Source organism: Ruditapes philippinarum, unplaced genomic scaffold (assembly GCF_026571515.1).
Source record: "Ruditapes philippinarum isolate M1 unplaced genomic scaffold, ASM2657151v2 ctg2341_1_1_1_1, whole genome shotgun sequence".
Taxonomy (NCBI): Eukaryota; Metazoa; Mollusca; class Bivalvia; order Venerida; family Veneridae; genus Ruditapes; species Ruditapes philippinarum.
The window spans coordinates 38,897-56,736 of NW_026857151.1; the positions used below are offsets into that span (position 1 = coordinate 38,897).

The 17,840-nt window shown below is 36.1% G+C and overlaps 1 protein-coding gene across 1 annotated transcript; it reads left to right on the plus strand.

Annotated features, from left to right (window-relative positions):
* Positions 1-5,688: 5,688 nt before the first annotated feature.
* Positions 5,689-7,082, plus strand: LOC132748950 (complement C1q-like protein 4). Its single transcript, XM_060738615.1, has 2 exons — positions 5,689-5,918; positions 6,502-7,082. Exons 1-2 carry the CDS (start codon positions 5,765-5,767, stop codon positions 6,939-6,941), a joined length of 594 nt encoding a protein of 197 aa, XP_060594598.1. The 5' UTR covers positions 5,689-5,764; the 3' UTR covers positions 6,942-7,082.
* Positions 7,083-17,840: the final 10,758 nt, after the last annotated feature.

Genomic DNA, 17,840 nt, shown 5'->3' on the forward strand with positions numbered 1-17,840 from the left:
ACACTCAAAGGTCAATTGTTAAAAAGTCTATGTTTCGTTTGCACTTCATAACTTTAAAACCGCTGAAATTTTTTGAAATAACTTTTCACAAGTGATCACCAATATGAGATTATATGCAGAGTGCAATAATTGGGTTGCTATACCTAAGGTCAAGGTCACACTTAAATGTCAAGCGTAAAAAGGCTACGTGTTGTGTCCGCTCAATAACTTGTAAAGCGCTGGTTTTTTTTTTAATTATTGGCAGAAATGATCAACATTCTGACATGATGTGCAGAACCCAACGTCCAGGTTGCTAGCCCCAAGGTCATAGTTAAATGTTTACCAAAGCCTTTTGACTTTATGAAGATTTTAAATAACTTGTCACAAAAATTACTATCACGAGACTATAATGACACAACATCAAGGTCATGGTCTGTTAAAGGTCAATATGTACACATTCATGTTTGCTTTGGAAGGGGATTGAGCTGTACTTCAGACTGAATTGTTCCAAACTAGTTATTGACCGGAAATCAATTTTCTTTGTTTAGAAACAGCGACCTTTTTTCTTGATCCTATGGAACCCAAAAGCAATTCCCAACGAGATCTACACAAAAGCTTTCTATACACAAGGTTGCATTAAAATATCTCATGTCTAACTTAAGTTATTGCCCGAAAACCGATTTTCTATTTTAAGTATCATTGTCTTTCACTTTGACCCTAAGGGACACAGAAGCAACCGAAGCGATGTCTTTACATAGGCTTAATTTACAATTAATTTCATTAAAATATCTCATTCCAAACTGTAGTTATTGACCGGAAACCAATTTTCTATTTTTGTGAGGTTTTAAATCTGCGAATGATTCAAAAGTTCATGTGAAATAGTGAATTCTGCATAAGCCGGTGCTAGGGGGTATGGACGGTAGCTTAGAAATTACCACTTTTGTCCATGAATAGGCTCAATCAAACCGAGCATGCGGCATTTTCAATTTTGCCGTGATGGGCTTTGTTTAGAAATTCTGTTTTTCTCTATTTTAAGTCGCTCCAACACGAATAGATCACATGATTACTTTCCAGCTGTACTGATGGAGAAATACCTTAGGTAACCTTCCGTTCATTACTTTTAGCACGAAGTGGCACCTAAGTAGAACCAGATAGCTTGATATTTTTTTTTACTATTTTTGTAACAGTGATCTTGTCCCGAGCGGGCCCAAGAGACTTGACCTTGACCCAGGAGGTCCAAAAGCAATCGTTGGCGAAGTTTTCACATAAGCTTGATTTACATAAAGTTTCTTTGAAATATCTCATCTTAAGCTCTTATTATTGACCGGAAACGCATACAGCCCAAAAAAAACACAGACCGTTTTAGTGTAACACAACTGTGGAGGCATTGCTGAGTGGTTAACACATCGGGCTAGTAATCTAAGAAAATTTACACTCATTGCTCATGTTCTGGTTGGTTCTATAGGAATGGATTGTGGGTTTGTCTATAAACTTTATGCATATTGATCGCTTGTCCTCCAAGATACTGAATTAGCTCGTGCAGCTTTTGATTCATCAGGAAACACAAGGGTAGAACCACCGACCTTTTTGAAATGAAAGAGTCTGAAGTCCTTACTGGAATTCGAAAGCTATATCGGAAAACTGATTCGTAGTCATGAACATCAGTCTATACCACACATCGTACAATCAAATGGGCAGACAGCTGTTCAACCGTCGACAGCCGTACCTGTATATACATGTCGGCGCAGAAAACACAATTGACAATGGTAAGTATTCATCTATTTTTAACATATTCCAACTGTGTTTGAGTAAATCAATGTTATGGATAAATAGTCAACATCCAAAGGAGCATGTTAACAAATTTATGGCCCTATGGAAGCCTTACTTCACGGGAATTTTGCCTGAAAATAACGACACTTTCCGATGAGATGCGGCATTTTTGTTTACAAAAACTCACAAAGTCACATAATCTTATATTTTCTCATGATAATAAATCCTTTTATCATACGATTCGTAAACGTCAACATTTCGTCATTAAATATTCCAAAACATACCTTCAAAAATGCTTTTCTGTTAAAGTTATAGGGTATTTTAATTTGAGTGTCGTCAAAATTTGAGTATCGCCATCAGCCGTTCGTCTCTTTTTAATGATAACATCGACATCCATTCATCAGCAAGAATGAATAACACTGAAAAGGAAACAATTTTCAGCGCTTTTGTGCTATAGTATCTAGGAAAGAGTAAAACTTTTGTTCATTTAAAATATTCATTCAATCATGATATTTTCAAATAGACCTTATGCTTACCGTCTGCCAATTGTGTTTTCTGCGCCGACATGTATATACTGGTACGGCTGTGGAAGGTTGAACGGTTGTATGTTCATTTGATTGTATAGCGTTTACTACCTTGTCATAGATTAAATGCCTGACTCAAAAATTGTGAATCCAACAAACACCACTAACTGCAACTTTCTTTCATCTTATTTAATGTTGTATACGTATCCACGAACTATTTGGTAAATTTGTTTTTTTGGTTTGTAGTGATAATGACTCAATTCCTTTGTAAATGTATTTCAAAACCACTGAAATTCCAATTATTTTCTATAAATATAAGGCATCTGTCGGAAATATCATAACTAGTTATTGTAACTTTTCTCTGATTTGGATGTTCAGTCTTAAACAATTTGAGACTGCAGTGGCTCTAAATTGTGCGACCCGAACTAATTAAAAACATTTGCCATAGAAAAAGTCACGTTTCACGCTCTTAAATCGTACACTGGGCTTAATATTTCACTACCTATACTTTAAGACATTGTACTATGTATATCTATGTCAAAGTTTGAACAACCCTTTCGTTTCTATTTGATCTAGATATTTCTGTCAAGTTTGATCATACCGTTTTTGAAACAGGTTTAGGTAATTCCTAAGATTACTAATTGCCACATTGATTTATATAACTATGAAAGAAATTTCAAATTAAACATCCTATTACTCGACATGTTCATATCCGGTATCTGTTCGGTGGTCTTGTCTTTCGTTCATTGGTGTTGCGTTCAATGAATGACGCCCTCCTGTGTGCACCTAGAGTACGAGGTATGAATAAAACGTTCTCGGCCCGATATACTTCTAGCCACTAAACTGACATTTACACACGATACGTCGATACTATTATCTTATTTAAGATTACTGACTGAGTTACAAGCGGTTTACAGATTAAGTAAAATAAAACACACTTTGATCAGTAGAGGGGTGTGTCATTTAGACCAAATAGAGAAAGTTGAAATCAGAGCCGTCATTAAGTAAGAAAGGGATGTCCCCAAAGGAAATCCATGAAGACTTCATGGATACACTTGGAAAGGAGTCCCCTTCCTATAGCACTGTGAAAAATGGTATGCTGAATTTAAGAGGGGCAGGGAGAGCATTGGAGATGATAAGCGGCTTGGGCGGCCAAAAGAGGCCACAAACGATGACACTTCCGAAGCAGTGACATGTGCGACAGAAGGCGAGACCTGCGAAGCATTGCTAGGGACGTGGGTATAAGCTTTGGTTCAGCTCAGGCAATTCTGACTTATGTCTATGGCATGTCAAAGGTTTACGCTAGATGAGTTCACAGACAGTTGAGTGACGACCAGAAACGGACCAGGCTTGACATTTCAAGATATCTTTTGTCTCGCTACGAGGATGAACCTGATTCCATCAACCGGATCGTAACTCGGGATGAAATATGGGTTCATCACTTCGATCCAGAATGCAAACTAGAAATATGTCATTAGCACACGGGTGCCCCCACACTCCACCGATTTGTCAATCTTATGTCTCTAGGTCAAATATTTTTTTGGCCACATGTGCTCAAGTTGAAAACTAAAAATCTTTCATACATTTTTACACATGCTGACCAACAATCTTTCAGGCCTACAGGTCAAATACTTTTGAGTTACGTGCAACACAAGTTGAATATTGTAAAGTCAAGGGCAATAACTCTTAAAATAAATACTTAAAATATCCACACGACAATACCCAGGTAAACAACTACACATGGTGAGCTGCATTTCTTAAGGTTTCATGACTCTAGGTCAAATACTGTTTTATTTACGTGCGCCACAAGCTGAAAATAAGAAATGTTTACTGATTCAAGGGCAATAACTCTAAAATACTAGATAGATCCACACAAAAATACACAGGTGCACAACTACACATGCTGATCAACATTCCTGTAAGGTTTCATGACTCTAGGTCAAATACTTTTTGAGTTACGTGTGACACAAGTTGAAAATTGCAAATTTTTACTAAGTCAAGGGCAATTACTCTTAACATACTAAAAATACCCACACGAAAATACCCAGGTGCACAACTACACATGCTGAGCAACATTAAGGTTTCATGACTCTAGGTCAAATACTTTTTGAGTAACGTGGGACACAAGTTGAAAATTGCAAATTTTTACTAATTCAAGGGCAATAACTCTAAAAATACTAAATATATCCACATGAAAATACCCAGGTGCACAACTCTAGGTCAATTACTTTTTGAGTTACGTGCGACACAAAAAGAGAACGGACGGATGGACGGACGGACAAGGGTTAATCTAAATGCCCCCCCCCCTATAGTGGGGGAACAAAAACAGATCTTGCAGTGGTAGCACCCTGGCTCTCCCCCTCCGACGAAATTCAAGAGGGTGCCATCAGCAGGGGAGATGATGACTTAATTTTTTTGGGATAGTCAGGGGATACTCATGATTGACTATCTGGAGCAAGATCGTACCATAAACGGTACCTACTATGCAGAGCAGACGAATTGAGACGTCTGCGTCAAGAAATCGCGCGTAAAAGGAGGTGCAAACTTACTCCTGCACGACAATGTGCAAGCTCACACATCCCAAGGTGCGATGGCTGCTGGCTTTAAAATTCTTCCCCATCCCCCATTTTCTCCGGACTTGGCCCCCTCTGACTTCTACCTGTCTCCGAAACTGAAAACCAAGCTTCGTGGTAGACATTTTGGAAGCAATGAAGGTGTCATGGAGGCGGATAATGAGTTATTTGAGGACCAAAATAGAGAGTTCTATTTTTAAGGGTTAAACAAGTTGGAGCACAGGTGGGGCAAAGTGCATTGATGTAGAGGTAGATTTTATTGAAAAGTAAGACAGTTAGTTAGGTTCTCTGACTACCGGAAGTACATTGGGCCAAGAACTTTTTGATCAATCCTCGTATACATGTATATTTTTAAGATCCTGTATGTTTTGTGATTGATATTGGTACTGTGTGTAAACCACACTTGCAAAATATATATATGTATATAATTATGAAAATAAAACAATTTTCAAACATCGAAGAATATGTAAAATGTGTACTGCAAAATATTTGTGCACATTATATTTAATCAATAGATTATATTCATTCATTTCTTATTTGAAAATAAATTTCTAATTACCTCCCTTTATTTACATGAAATGTTAAATTCGGTAGTATCTTTATAAATAATGCTTGTTTGAACTTACAATATTGACAAAACCTAATTTGAGCTTCATATTTATGCAATAAAACCATAAAAAGTTGTGTTACAGGATCTTTAAGGTATATATATAACACTGTGAAATGTCATTCGTGAACACAGTATCATGTATCAATGTATGTCATAAAGGATGAAAATAGCATTAGCACTTATTAAGACACCGATGTTATCTATAGAATTAAAGTGAATGACCTTTATTGCCATGACCTGGCGTCTTATCACTTGATTATTTTGTCCGTTACAATTTCTTAACTGTCAACTGACAAATAAAGTTTAAAATGTTGAAGTTGTTTATTTTAGCAATAGCCACGTCTTGTTTCCAATATGGATCACTGGCAGCTGATGTTGACCAGCTTCAGCAAGAGGTGAATAGTTTGAAGTCCCAGATGGGCCAGGTACAACAAACCTTACAGCAAATACAAACACAGCTCAGTAAGCATTCGCTTATAGTTTTAATTTTGTTATTTCTTCGAGTGATTAATGAATCATAAGGCTGTGATACACAGTTTTTTTGCGATTTTGCTTTTTAATGTAATTGCAATATGAAAATTTCGCCCATCCAAAACTTTCTAAAACAGTTAGACTTGATATTTATATAAATGTTCTCTCTCTCCATTTCTTCAATACTTAGCACATGATTTGGAACAGCATTCATCAAGACACGTGTTAATAGCAATATATATTATTAAGGAAGCATGTGTATATTTGAAATCCAAAAGCATTTATTGCGCATTTTAGAAAACATTTGATACATCTGAGAGGTCAATTAATAAAACATAATTGAAAACTTTAAATTTTACCCACCACGTAAATTTAAAGAAATGCTGTATGTCTTAGGATCGATTTGAGCCTGTCCACGAATGAAAGTTGTAATATAAATGCTGCTTATCATTGAAAACAGCACCGAACTCATTCAAGTATAAAATTTTGTTTTTGTAACATGCTACCATGAAAGCAATTCATGTAGACTACACAATTATTATTGCACTGTGTTTTTTTTCATATGCATCATCAGCGCTTGTTCACTCTACACCGCACGCAAAACCAGTTGCTTTCACTGCACATCTGTCCAAAACAATCGTAAGCATTCAACAACACCATCATGTTAGCTTTGACAACGTCATCACAAATATAGGTGGAGCGTATAATAAAGAAACTGGTCATTTTGTGGCACCCGTGTTCGGAACTTACGCCTTTTTTGTTACTGCAACAAATACACCTGGTCACTCAACATCATTGTCTTTGATGAAAAACGGCCAAAGGCAATCGGTAACATTGGCACATGGAACAGCTTCTACTCCATCGCAATGGGAAACCAGCACGATGTGTGCTATGTTGTTGCTTAATGAGGGTGACGAGGTTTGGGTTCAAAATGAATCTAAGTTCTCAACAACAGAAGATCTTGATGGTCACAATTATTCATCCTACTCTGGTTTTCTTATACAAGGGTTGTAAAATACCTTTAACTTTACAAGTAAAGAGATATAACAGACATACATACCCTTAGTTTATTTTTTATCGTGCAAAAGTTTAGGTGAAAATGTACTTGCTTAAATTACATTGCTAAGCTTGTATATTAATTAGCAATTAACTTTGTTTGTTTGTTTCATTTTACGCCTTTTCCCAACAGTATTTCAGTCATATAGGCGGGTAGTTTCCTAACCATCGTTCCTGGAGAGTTACACCAGTACTTGACTACCTTCCTCCGCGCTAAACTACCAAAGCATCTCCCGGGGATCGAACCCATGCCAGTTAGGTAACTGGATTAGAAGTCATCGACTTTAACCCCTCGACCACGAAGGCGTACTAAGCAATTAAGTGATCTTGACCTTAACCATAGTCACCTAGGTAGCATACCAAAACTGCCTCTTGATATAAGCTACCCATACACAAAGTTTGGTGTCAATAGGCCGAAGCAAACTCAAGTTATCGTGTGGAAACTGATTTCTTTTTTTTGTTACAGTGACATTGGCCTTGATCACATACTCGTGGCAGCAATCCCAAGCTGCCTCTTGACAAAAGCTACTAACAGACCAAGTCTAGTGTCAATAGGCAAAAGCAAACTCAAGTTATTGAGCGGAAACTGAATTTCTATTTTTATTAATAGTGACCTTAATCACTATTTTTCGGTCAAATGGTGTCGCCGTGAAAATGCGGATAGTAATGCTCTAGTTACATGGAAACGTAACATCTTTAAAATTATTGATTCACGTATTAATTTTTATCGTGGAAATGAACATCTTTTGCCACCTAAACCAAGACTTACTTTAAGACATCTGAAAAAAGATATTCTAGCTTTTCATTCAAAATTTGTTTTGGTGCCAGCGGACAAGGCGGCTAATAATATTATAATTGTTTGACGAATCCATTACATTAACGTTTTGCATAAGGAACTAAATAGCACTAATGCGTATTCTAAAACCTCTGCCTCCGAAAAAGACATTGTAAACAATCATATTACTAATATTTCCAATCTTAAAGTCCAAATTAATGAAAAAGAACTCAAACTTCCTATTATGTATTGGATTCCTAAATTACATAAAAAACCTTACAAAGCCAGATTTATTGCTAACTCTACATCTTGCACTACAAGTAAACTTTCTATTTTATTGACGTCTTGTTTGACTGCCATTAAAACACATGTAATTAGATATTGTGATAAAGTCTATGAAAACACAGGCAAACATCTCTTTTGGTCAATTAAAAATTCTGGTGAAATCTTGGATAAATTCAAAATTAATAACTTTCAAGCTTCAACTGTCAGTACATACGATTTTTCTACACTTTATACAACTTTGCCACATAAATTAATCAATGATAAACTAATTTCCCTAATTCAGAAAACTTTTGCACGGGAAAAAGTTACCTTTCTAGCATGTAATTCTAACAAAGCTTTTTTTACTAACGGTATTGTTAAACATTATACTATGTGGACCTGTGACGAAGTTTGTAGAGCACTCTCTTTTCTTTTAGACAACATTTATGTCAGGTTTGGTAATACCCTATTTAAACAGATCATAGGAATTCCTATGGGTACTAATTGTGCACCCCTGGTCGCCGATTTGTTTTTGTACTGCTATGAAAGAGACTTTATGTTGAGTCTCTCTGAAGAGAAACAACAAGATGTTATAGTCGCATTTAATAATACTTCCAGATACCTTGATGATATTTTTAATTTAGATAATCCTTATTTTGATCAAATGGTGTCTGACATTTATCCGCATGAACTACAACTTAATAAAACGAACTCTTGAAATTTTAGTACATCATTTTTGGATCTTCATATTACTATCAATAACAATTCTATTCACACGAAAATTTATGATAAAAGAGATGACTTTGACTTTTGTATAGTTAATTATCCACATTTGGATGGAGACGTACCCCATGCAACATCCTACGGGGTTTATGTTTCTCAGTTAATTAGATTCGCTAGAGCTTGTAACAACGTAAAGGATTTCAACGAGCGGAATATTTTTATTACCAGCAAGCTTCTAAAACAGGGCTACCGCTATCATAAATTACGGAAATATTTTACTAAATTTTACAATCGTAACTTTATTTTAATTTCTAAATTTAATAGTGATTTAAAAACTCTTCTGCGACAAGGGATTAGCCAGCCTGGTTTTTATGGCGATGTGATTTACAAACTTCGTAAGATTTTGGGTCATGGTAATTTTTCTGCTGTTTTTACTAAAATCATTAAACGTTTTATTAAAAGAGGTTATGACCCTACTATTTTAAGACATACTGCATGTTTAGTGTTCAACCCTTTTACAGTTGGACACTACGCTTTCCTCTTTTGATTACATCTGACGGACCAAGTGGGAGACTCTATGATGGATAGTTCTTAAAGCCCTTTGGGACTGAATTGTCTTAATGTTCGTCTTCTGCCTTGCTTCGTCGGGCCCTTGTAGGTGATTTTCTTGTTGCTCTGTCTTCCTTTAGGACATTGAGTACTTTTGTTATGGTCATTGGGTTTACTTTTATATGTTTCTACATGATCATTTTGGTGTTTTACTTATTTAACCTTTTGTAACCATAACAACTGTTAGAATTTCACTTGGCGGGGATTCATTTTATTTACACTGTCTCGTTTATAGGAACATGGTGGGGCTAAGAGCGAGGTTTGGTGCACCATTAACCGGTTTAAACTCCCCAGCAGTCATTATTATGCTGCTGACCGTTCCAAGGCGGCGCCCCTCTGTGTTCCTCAGATGTATGTCTATGTTGTTTCATACTGTTTTGGTGACACTTTTGCTTGTGTCCCTTGTTGTTTTCTCGTCTACGGTAAGTATCTTCCCCTTTGCCCCTAGTTTTTATTTCTTTGATTAAACCCCCCCCCCTTCCCCCGGTCTCCTGTCCCCTTCCCCTTTGTGGGCCTTTTATTATTTTCTTTGAATTCCTAATCAGTTACAAATTATTTATCATTTAATGATTAACGTGTCGTTGCCCTGTCCTTTTTATGTTTGGGGTCCACCTGGGCTCCTTGCCATTGGTTCTTGTTGCTGGGTCATATGGGGGTTGCGTTCATTGAACGCCGCCTTTCCTTGTTGATCTTGTTTTTCATATTTTAATCGCAGACAACTTGGTAGTAATCTCAAGCTGCCTCTTGATATAAGCTACACATACACAAAGTTTAGTGTCGATAGGCCAACGCAAACTCAAGTTCTTTAGCTGAATCTGAATTTCTATGTTTTGAAACAGTGACCTTGACCTTAGTCACAGACATTTGGATAGCAAACCGAAGCTGCCTCTTAATATAAGCTATCCATACATCAAGTTTGGTATCAATAGGCCAAAGTAAACTCAAGTCATTGAGCGGACACTGATTATCTATTTTTAGTAACAGTCACATTGACCTCGATAACATACAGCGTGGTAGCAATCCAAGCTACCTCTTCATATAAGCTACCCATTTACCAAGTTTGGTGTCAATAGCCCAAAGCAAACTAAAGTTAGTGAGCGGAAGCTAAATTCCTTTTTTTAGTAACAGGTTCCTTCACCTTGATCACAAACACCTGGGTAGCGATTGAAATAAGCTAACCATACATCAAGTTTGGTGTCAATAGGCTAAAGCAAACTCAAGATATTGCGCAGAAACTAAATTTCTATTTTTACTAACAGTCACAGTGACCTTGATCACATACACCTGGGTAGCAATCCCAAATTGCCTCTTGATATAAGCTACCCATACACAAAGTTTGTTGTCAATAGGCCAAAGCAAACTCAAGTTATCGTGTGGAACTGATTTCTATTTTTAGTTGCTGTGACCTTGACCTTGATCACATACACCTGTGCAGCAATCCAAAGCTGCCTCTTGATATAAGTTACTTACTAGACTCAAAATTTTGCTACAATAACAACTTTAATAATTTCACATTTACAACTACTTTCGTCAGAAATACAGGCAAAACAAAAAAGTATTTAATAATGTAAAGACGCGCCTTTAATACTATTAGGGCCACAAATAATTGGCTACCAATTAAATGATGCGGGAATTTTCTATCTTGACACGGATGCCTCAGGCATTGGAATTGGTAGAGTTTTATCTCAGCTTCAATCAGGTCATGAAAGAGTACTTGCATTCGCAAGCAGGGGTATGAAAAAAGCAGAAAAGAATTACTGCATTACAGAACAGGAGGTTTTAGCTGTCATATACTTTATACAGTACTTGAGACAATATCTTTTAGGTCGCCACTTTGTTGTTCGAACGGATCACAAGGCGCTAGTATGGCTCTTTAGGGATTCTTATTTTCTCTATCTTTAGCTTCAGAGAACCCTCTGGAAAAAAAGCTCGCTGGAAAGAAATCACTGCTTTTGATTTTGCAGATGAATATCGCCCGGGAAAAAATTGGACATTGCGACGCACTCTCAAGGTGTTTTACTCCACGAGACTGCACATGCAGTGAAGTTGATATGAGTAAGCCTCTCAAATGTGGACCTTGCCGAAAGTGTCGGAGACGTGCAGAATAAATGGTACTACATACAAAGCTCTCCCAGCAGGTACCAGCAGATTACCAGGGTAGTATTAAGCCCAACTCATCCACTGACCCAACCGAAATTGTACGTGCCACTAAATCCAACACTCAAAAGGTGCAAGAACAATAACCTTCGAGATCAAACAGTAAATCGCAATCACAAACTTGGTTATTTGTAGAAAGGCCTAAAATTTGGCCATAGGACAAAGTAATGACCCAGATATAGGACTAATTTTGTCTTCAAAATGACAAGGTGCTAAACCTAGAAGATCAGATATGGAAGCCATGAGTCCAAGTATTACGCATTATTTGATATTGTGGGACAAATTATTTTTATTAAATGGAGTTTTATGTAAATCCTATAGCAAAAGGAATGGGACAGGTGAGTTCATACAGCTCATTACTCCCCGGGAAATGCAGAAAGACATTTTAGCTCAGATGCATAACAGTGTCTTGTCTGCCCATTTTGGTGTTAAAAGGACTAAAGAAAAAATTACTCAACATTATTACTGGTTTAACCTGAAGCAAGATGTGAAATGGTACATTAAGCGTTGTGATATTTGTGCGGCTGACAAAATTCCAGCCAAGCCACCAAAAGCACCAATGGGCCATATAAAAAGTGGCGCCCCTTGGGATACCCTCGCACTGGATTATTTAGGTCCATTCCCTCGTACCCCTCGAGGAAACAAATATATATTGGTCATGACTGATCACTTCACTAAATATGTTGAAGTACTAGCAGTCCCTAATCAAAAGGCTGAGGAATGTGCACTCATAGTAATGAACGATTTTGTCGCTAGATGGGGTACTCCCCTTAAAATTCATAGTGATCAAGGCGCGGCCTTTGAAAGTAAGGTTTTTCGCGAACTCTGCTCACTTTTAGACGTCAAGAAAACACGTACAAGCCCTAGAAATCCTCGCTGCAATGGACAAACAGAGCGATTTAATAGAACGCTGCTTAAAATGATTCGGGCCTACTTAGCAGATGAACAGGAAGAATGGGATTTATACTTGGGGTGCCTCGCCGGAGCCTATCGATCTACACTGCATGAAGCAACCTATATGACCCCTAATTTGCTTTGCCTTGGTAGGGAAATAAGACTGCCAGCGACCATCATTTATGACAATGCTTTGTCTGCTACTGATGAGCCAAGTCCTACCTAATGCGACTTCGTAGAAACACTTCAAAATAAAATGCTTTATGCGCATTGCTAGAAAATATCTTCAACGAAAGGCTAAACGCAGTAAAGAAATCTATGATACTTATGTTGTGCTGAATAATTATGAAAAGGGTGATATTGTGTTGTGTCTCCACGAAATAAGAAAAGTTGGCATCATGCCGAAACTAGAGAAAAGATTTCATGGTCCTTTCATCATTACGAATAAATTGTCTCCCCTAAATTTTGAAATACAAATAGACAAAGATGGTACCAAGGAAATACTGCATCACATCAAGTTGAAACGGTATGAAGGTGTTCAACATCCGAGATGGGTTTCCAAGCTTGCTAAACAACTGAAGTGCTAGTATTATGAAGAAATGATATTAGTTCGAACAATTGAATAACGTTTAATTTTTATGTGACTACATTAATTGTTGTAATGAAATAAACATTTGATTGTATAAACAATTTAATGTTGTTCAACCTATGTTTAGTTTCTTTATGGTTGACATATATTGGTAGAAGCGATATAAATTGTGTCTTACTTGACTTGATTAACCTTGAAATGTTAAAGGATGTTGTAAAACATTTTGTAAAAAGATGTAGGAGAAGCAGTCTCTGCTCGACCACATAAGGAAATACAGTAGGCATCGAGAGGGAGAGGCTAAACGACGAGTGCCTGATTATTTCATAGTTCTTAGAAAGTCATCTTACCCCTACTGTGTTGGTGATGAGGATGTTATTCAGTTGTCAAAAGAGGAGTCAATCAAGTGGTTCAGCCGAAACTTCAGAGGGAACCCTCAAGATGGCACTGATGGGCTGTTCGAAGATGACGAGGATGAAATTATCTATTCTGGGTGACTTGCCATTCCTCGTTGGCTTGTGATCGATCCTTTTGCCAGCTTGACATCACCAGTTTTTAAACAGCCTCTGCAAAATTCAACAACCTCTACTAGTACCTGTCAACAACAACCTCTGATCCAGCCACGCTTCTTTCAACCCGACAACAGACTTCCTGAATTAATCCGTCAACTCCAAACCAAACCCTCAGTCAAATATGATAAACAAGATCAACAAGGAAAGGCGGCGTTCAATGAACGCAACCCCCATATGACCCAGCAACAAGAATGGCAAGGAGCCCAGGCGGACCCCAAACAAAAACAGGACAGAGCACGGACAGGTAGCCAGCAAAGGTCAATGTTCCAGCCTTTACAACGTAAGCTGCCGGTTTAGGCACTATTAACACCGCAGACGTAATTTCTCTCATTGGGCAACAGCTACTAAATTCTGGAAACAAAGTGATCCCTCGGAAGCATTAATCACAACAAAATAACATAAGAATTGCAGACTCGGTTTGATTGAGTCTGTACATGAGGGATAATGAATAAGTGCAACATCCCTCACGCCAACTAGCACCGGTTTGAGCGGTACTCAGTTCTCAAAACTTTATAGTGTTGGCATCAATGATCCCGAAGGACCAGAAAATATAACAACACTGAAGTGAAGAACGGGGCAACTTTTTACGGCTGCCATACGGCACTTGACACCTGCTGTTGTGAAGTACAAAATTCTGGAAACAAAGTGATCCATCGGAAGCATTAATCACAACAAAATAACATAAGAATTGCAGACTCGGTTTGATTGAGTATCATCTGCTCCACCTCCACAAGAAGCCCAAACTAATAATCAAAATCTACAGCAAAATAGTGCAATTGCCAAAGCCATCCTGGAGGCCGCCAAATTGATAACTAGTGCGATTGATTCTAACACTAGGGCCCTAAGGTGCCAAGAAAAAACTCAAGAAAAGGTGGTGAGCGAGATATCATGAATAGAAAGGAAGTTGAATCAAATGGAAAGAAATCATCCATCTTAAAGTAGAACAAGTCAAGCAACAAATCTGTAAGAAGTGTGGTCTTTTCTTTGAAGAACAAATGAATAATAATGTATATATTTAACCAAACAAAATAGTGTTTTAGCTTTTTGGCGTATCTAGCTGATGATTTAACAAGTGTTATCATTATAATCAATTAATGTTTCTTTAGAATTTTAAAGAAACTTTTATTATTCATTGCTTGTAAAAACAAGTTCAGTGTTATTGCGCTCATTATTTTTGCATAAAAGTGAGCACATGTTTTGCCAGGCGTTTGGATTAAGGCATTACATGGGTAAAATCGCCTGTCATGAAGTTTTGGTAGGTCAACATATTGCCACGGTGTCGTTTTTGCATTATGTGGGAATTGGGAACAATTCGTTATTACAAAACGTGCATCTTTAAACCTTTTAAGTGAACTTCAAAACAGTAGTGACTTTTAATTCAAAAAATGTGACTAACATATTAACTTTAAAGTGAAGCAGTCGCAAATGAAAATTCAATTAAAGTTTTATAGTGATAAATTTGTTAAAACTTGACAGTGAATTGCATAATGATGACAATTACAAAGTGCTCATTCTTAATTTTAATGTGTATCGACATATAAAGTCATTTTAGTGATTTTTTTAAAATAAATGTGATAAAATAAGTTTTATTTAATAAAGCTTGAACACCCGTGATGAACAGTTAAAGTCTATTATCTTACTGTATTTGTACTTTGTACGAGTGAATTCCTAAATAGTTTCTTCTTAATAACAGACTTTATCTTGTAAGATACAAACTTTGTGTTAAAAGTACTTTAATCTGTGAATTATTACAGTTCTAAGTTTTGTATTAAATTAAGGTTTAATACTCATATTAATTTTAGGCTGCTAAAGGAGCTTAGCTTAGCTTAGCCTATAAAGGAGGGGGTAATAAAACACCCGTGTTTAACACTCACAAGAATTAATTAACATTTTAAACAATAACTTGTAACTTACCATTTATTTTTGTTTACATGTGTGTGACATCACAATTTTCATTTAATTCTACGGCTGCTTATTTTTACCAGTCATTAAATGCACAATAGACACTGTTTTAGAACAAATACAAAACACATACGCCCATTACACAGGAAAGAAACTGGTTTAACACTGCACTGATTGATTTCCTATGTACAAATTGAATTGTTATTTGAATTCACGACTTGCCAGTTTCCTCTTCAATTTATTCCTCTGTAAGATTTTAAATAGTTCATTGTGTAAAGACATCACTTTTACTTCATTTTGCTAAGTCATTGTTATTTATTCCGATTTTATTGTAAGTTTGCACCAAATGTTTGTTAATTTGTTATTGACGGCCATGTTAACTATTGCATTATTGGTGTTACCAAGGTCAGCCACCTTAGTAACGAAAATTAAACAAAACCTAAAGAGAAATGTACCAGAAACTTTCTTTAAATAGCAGTTTAAGGTATAATAAGAGTGAAATAAGTTTGTTTTATTTACTATATAATTGTACCTAAGTATTTTTCATGTTATTTTTGTAACTTTACAAATTAGAAAGATTTCCGTCACGGTTGGGTGATACGCCTATCCTTGGATGATTCACCCTTTATGGTTGAATGACTATGGGCGAATTGAACAATTATTTTAAGAAATCGACCAAAATTGGTTGATTTTTACCGTTTCTATTATGTTTTTGGTTGTTGTTGAACGGTCTAGTATATTAAGGCTCTGAAATTTTCTCACTAAGTTCAGTTTTGGCCAGAAATTCCAACTAGATCTACGTACGTCTGTTCATTAAAGTTCAATAGCCGTTACTTGTAAGCAGAATACAACTTACTCATTGATGATTTCGACATAATTTAGAGTTAAATATCCTTGAGCTTCGGATCTTAGACGTAGAAAATCAATCAAGTTCAACTTAAACGTTTCTTTATAATATAGTTATCTATATTATAGCCATATTTTGATGTTATTCACTGGTTACCTTTTATTTTTAAATCGTCACGGGTCACCGGTGCGCTATATTTTCAATTATGGAAAGCCACATATGCCTTCATCAGAGTTAAAGCTTTATCTAACATCTCTCTTAAGCAGCACTATTGTAGAATATATATTTTTGCTTGAGAATTGCCTTTGGAATTTTGTATCTTTGTTAACTTGTTGACCTTCAAAGTGATAATTTGAGAGATAGGACACAAAATGGGCGCAATTTAATGAAACACTTGTACTATGTTACAAGAATAACTCTAAGTAACATGTACGTAACATCAATGTAACACATATAAAGGCTGTACCCTTATGTTCCATACTGATATATGTTTTGAAAGCAATTCTGCCCATTTTACGTGGACGTACACAGTGTGTTACTAGCACGTAACAATATTAGATGCTTAGCATAGGAAGTAAGTGTCACAAAGGTGACATTATTTGTAATGAAAATAGCAAATGTTAATTAGATGACGACTTTCATACAAAACACTTGAAATGTACTTATCGCCAAAGGAGAAAAAGAAGGTTCAGCCACAAATGTATGGCCAAAATGTGCGTGCGTGCGTGTGTTTTGTTGTGTTTTTTTGTAGGAGGACACCATTAAATATTGCTCAGAAATAAAAACCATTTTGTGTAGACTAATTGGGTCTTTAATTCCAATAATGACAAATACCAATGATTTCAAATATGTCGTTACAAAATGAAAATTAGTATTATATTGTTAAGCATACCTTAAAACATTTGACTTTTATAATTTATTAATCGTTAAAAGTTGTTAGTAACGCTTTATTATTGAGACCTTTATTGGAAATGATATTAATATTGAGTTTTAAAGACTGCATAAAAATTAAAACACACATTTGTGTACAAATGTTGAAGTCTGCTGAATATGTATGTTCTTGATCTTTCTATATGGTCCTACATGCACATCTTTGTAAGTGTTAATATACATTTCCTTTCTCCAGTTTGCCCTTATTTCAAATTATATTTTGTTAGCATTTTACAAAGAAGCATCAAATAATATGTCTCCGCTTATATTGTTAAATGAATCTTTGTGGTTGGATAATTTCCGTCTATAAACATTTAAATGTCATACCAAGTATAATAAAAGACATGCCTCGATTACAATATCAAAGTTGTCAGTCTGTTGTTCCATAGCAATATCTGGAATACTTAAAAAATTACAAAGAAGCTTCAGTTCATTAAACAGACCCTTGAAATATAATGCATGATGTTGATAATGACTTGTGGATAACCTTAATCCAGATGATAAACAAAGAAGGGAAGTAATCCATTTAAAACATAGAATCATACGATAACGATCTTACACATGTATGACATTGAAACCATCATCTAAACAATGGACA

Bases quoted from the DNA above. Each gene is read 5' to 3' on its own strand.
- LOC132748950 (XM_060738615.1), top strand. From the start codon at position 5,765: ATGTTGAAGTTGTTTATTTTAGCAATAGCCACGTCTTGTTTCCAATAT. The intron at 5,919-6,501 runs GTAAGCATTCGC...ATGCATCATCAG, and splicing joins GCAAATACAAACACAGCTCA to CGCTTGTTCACTCTACACCG.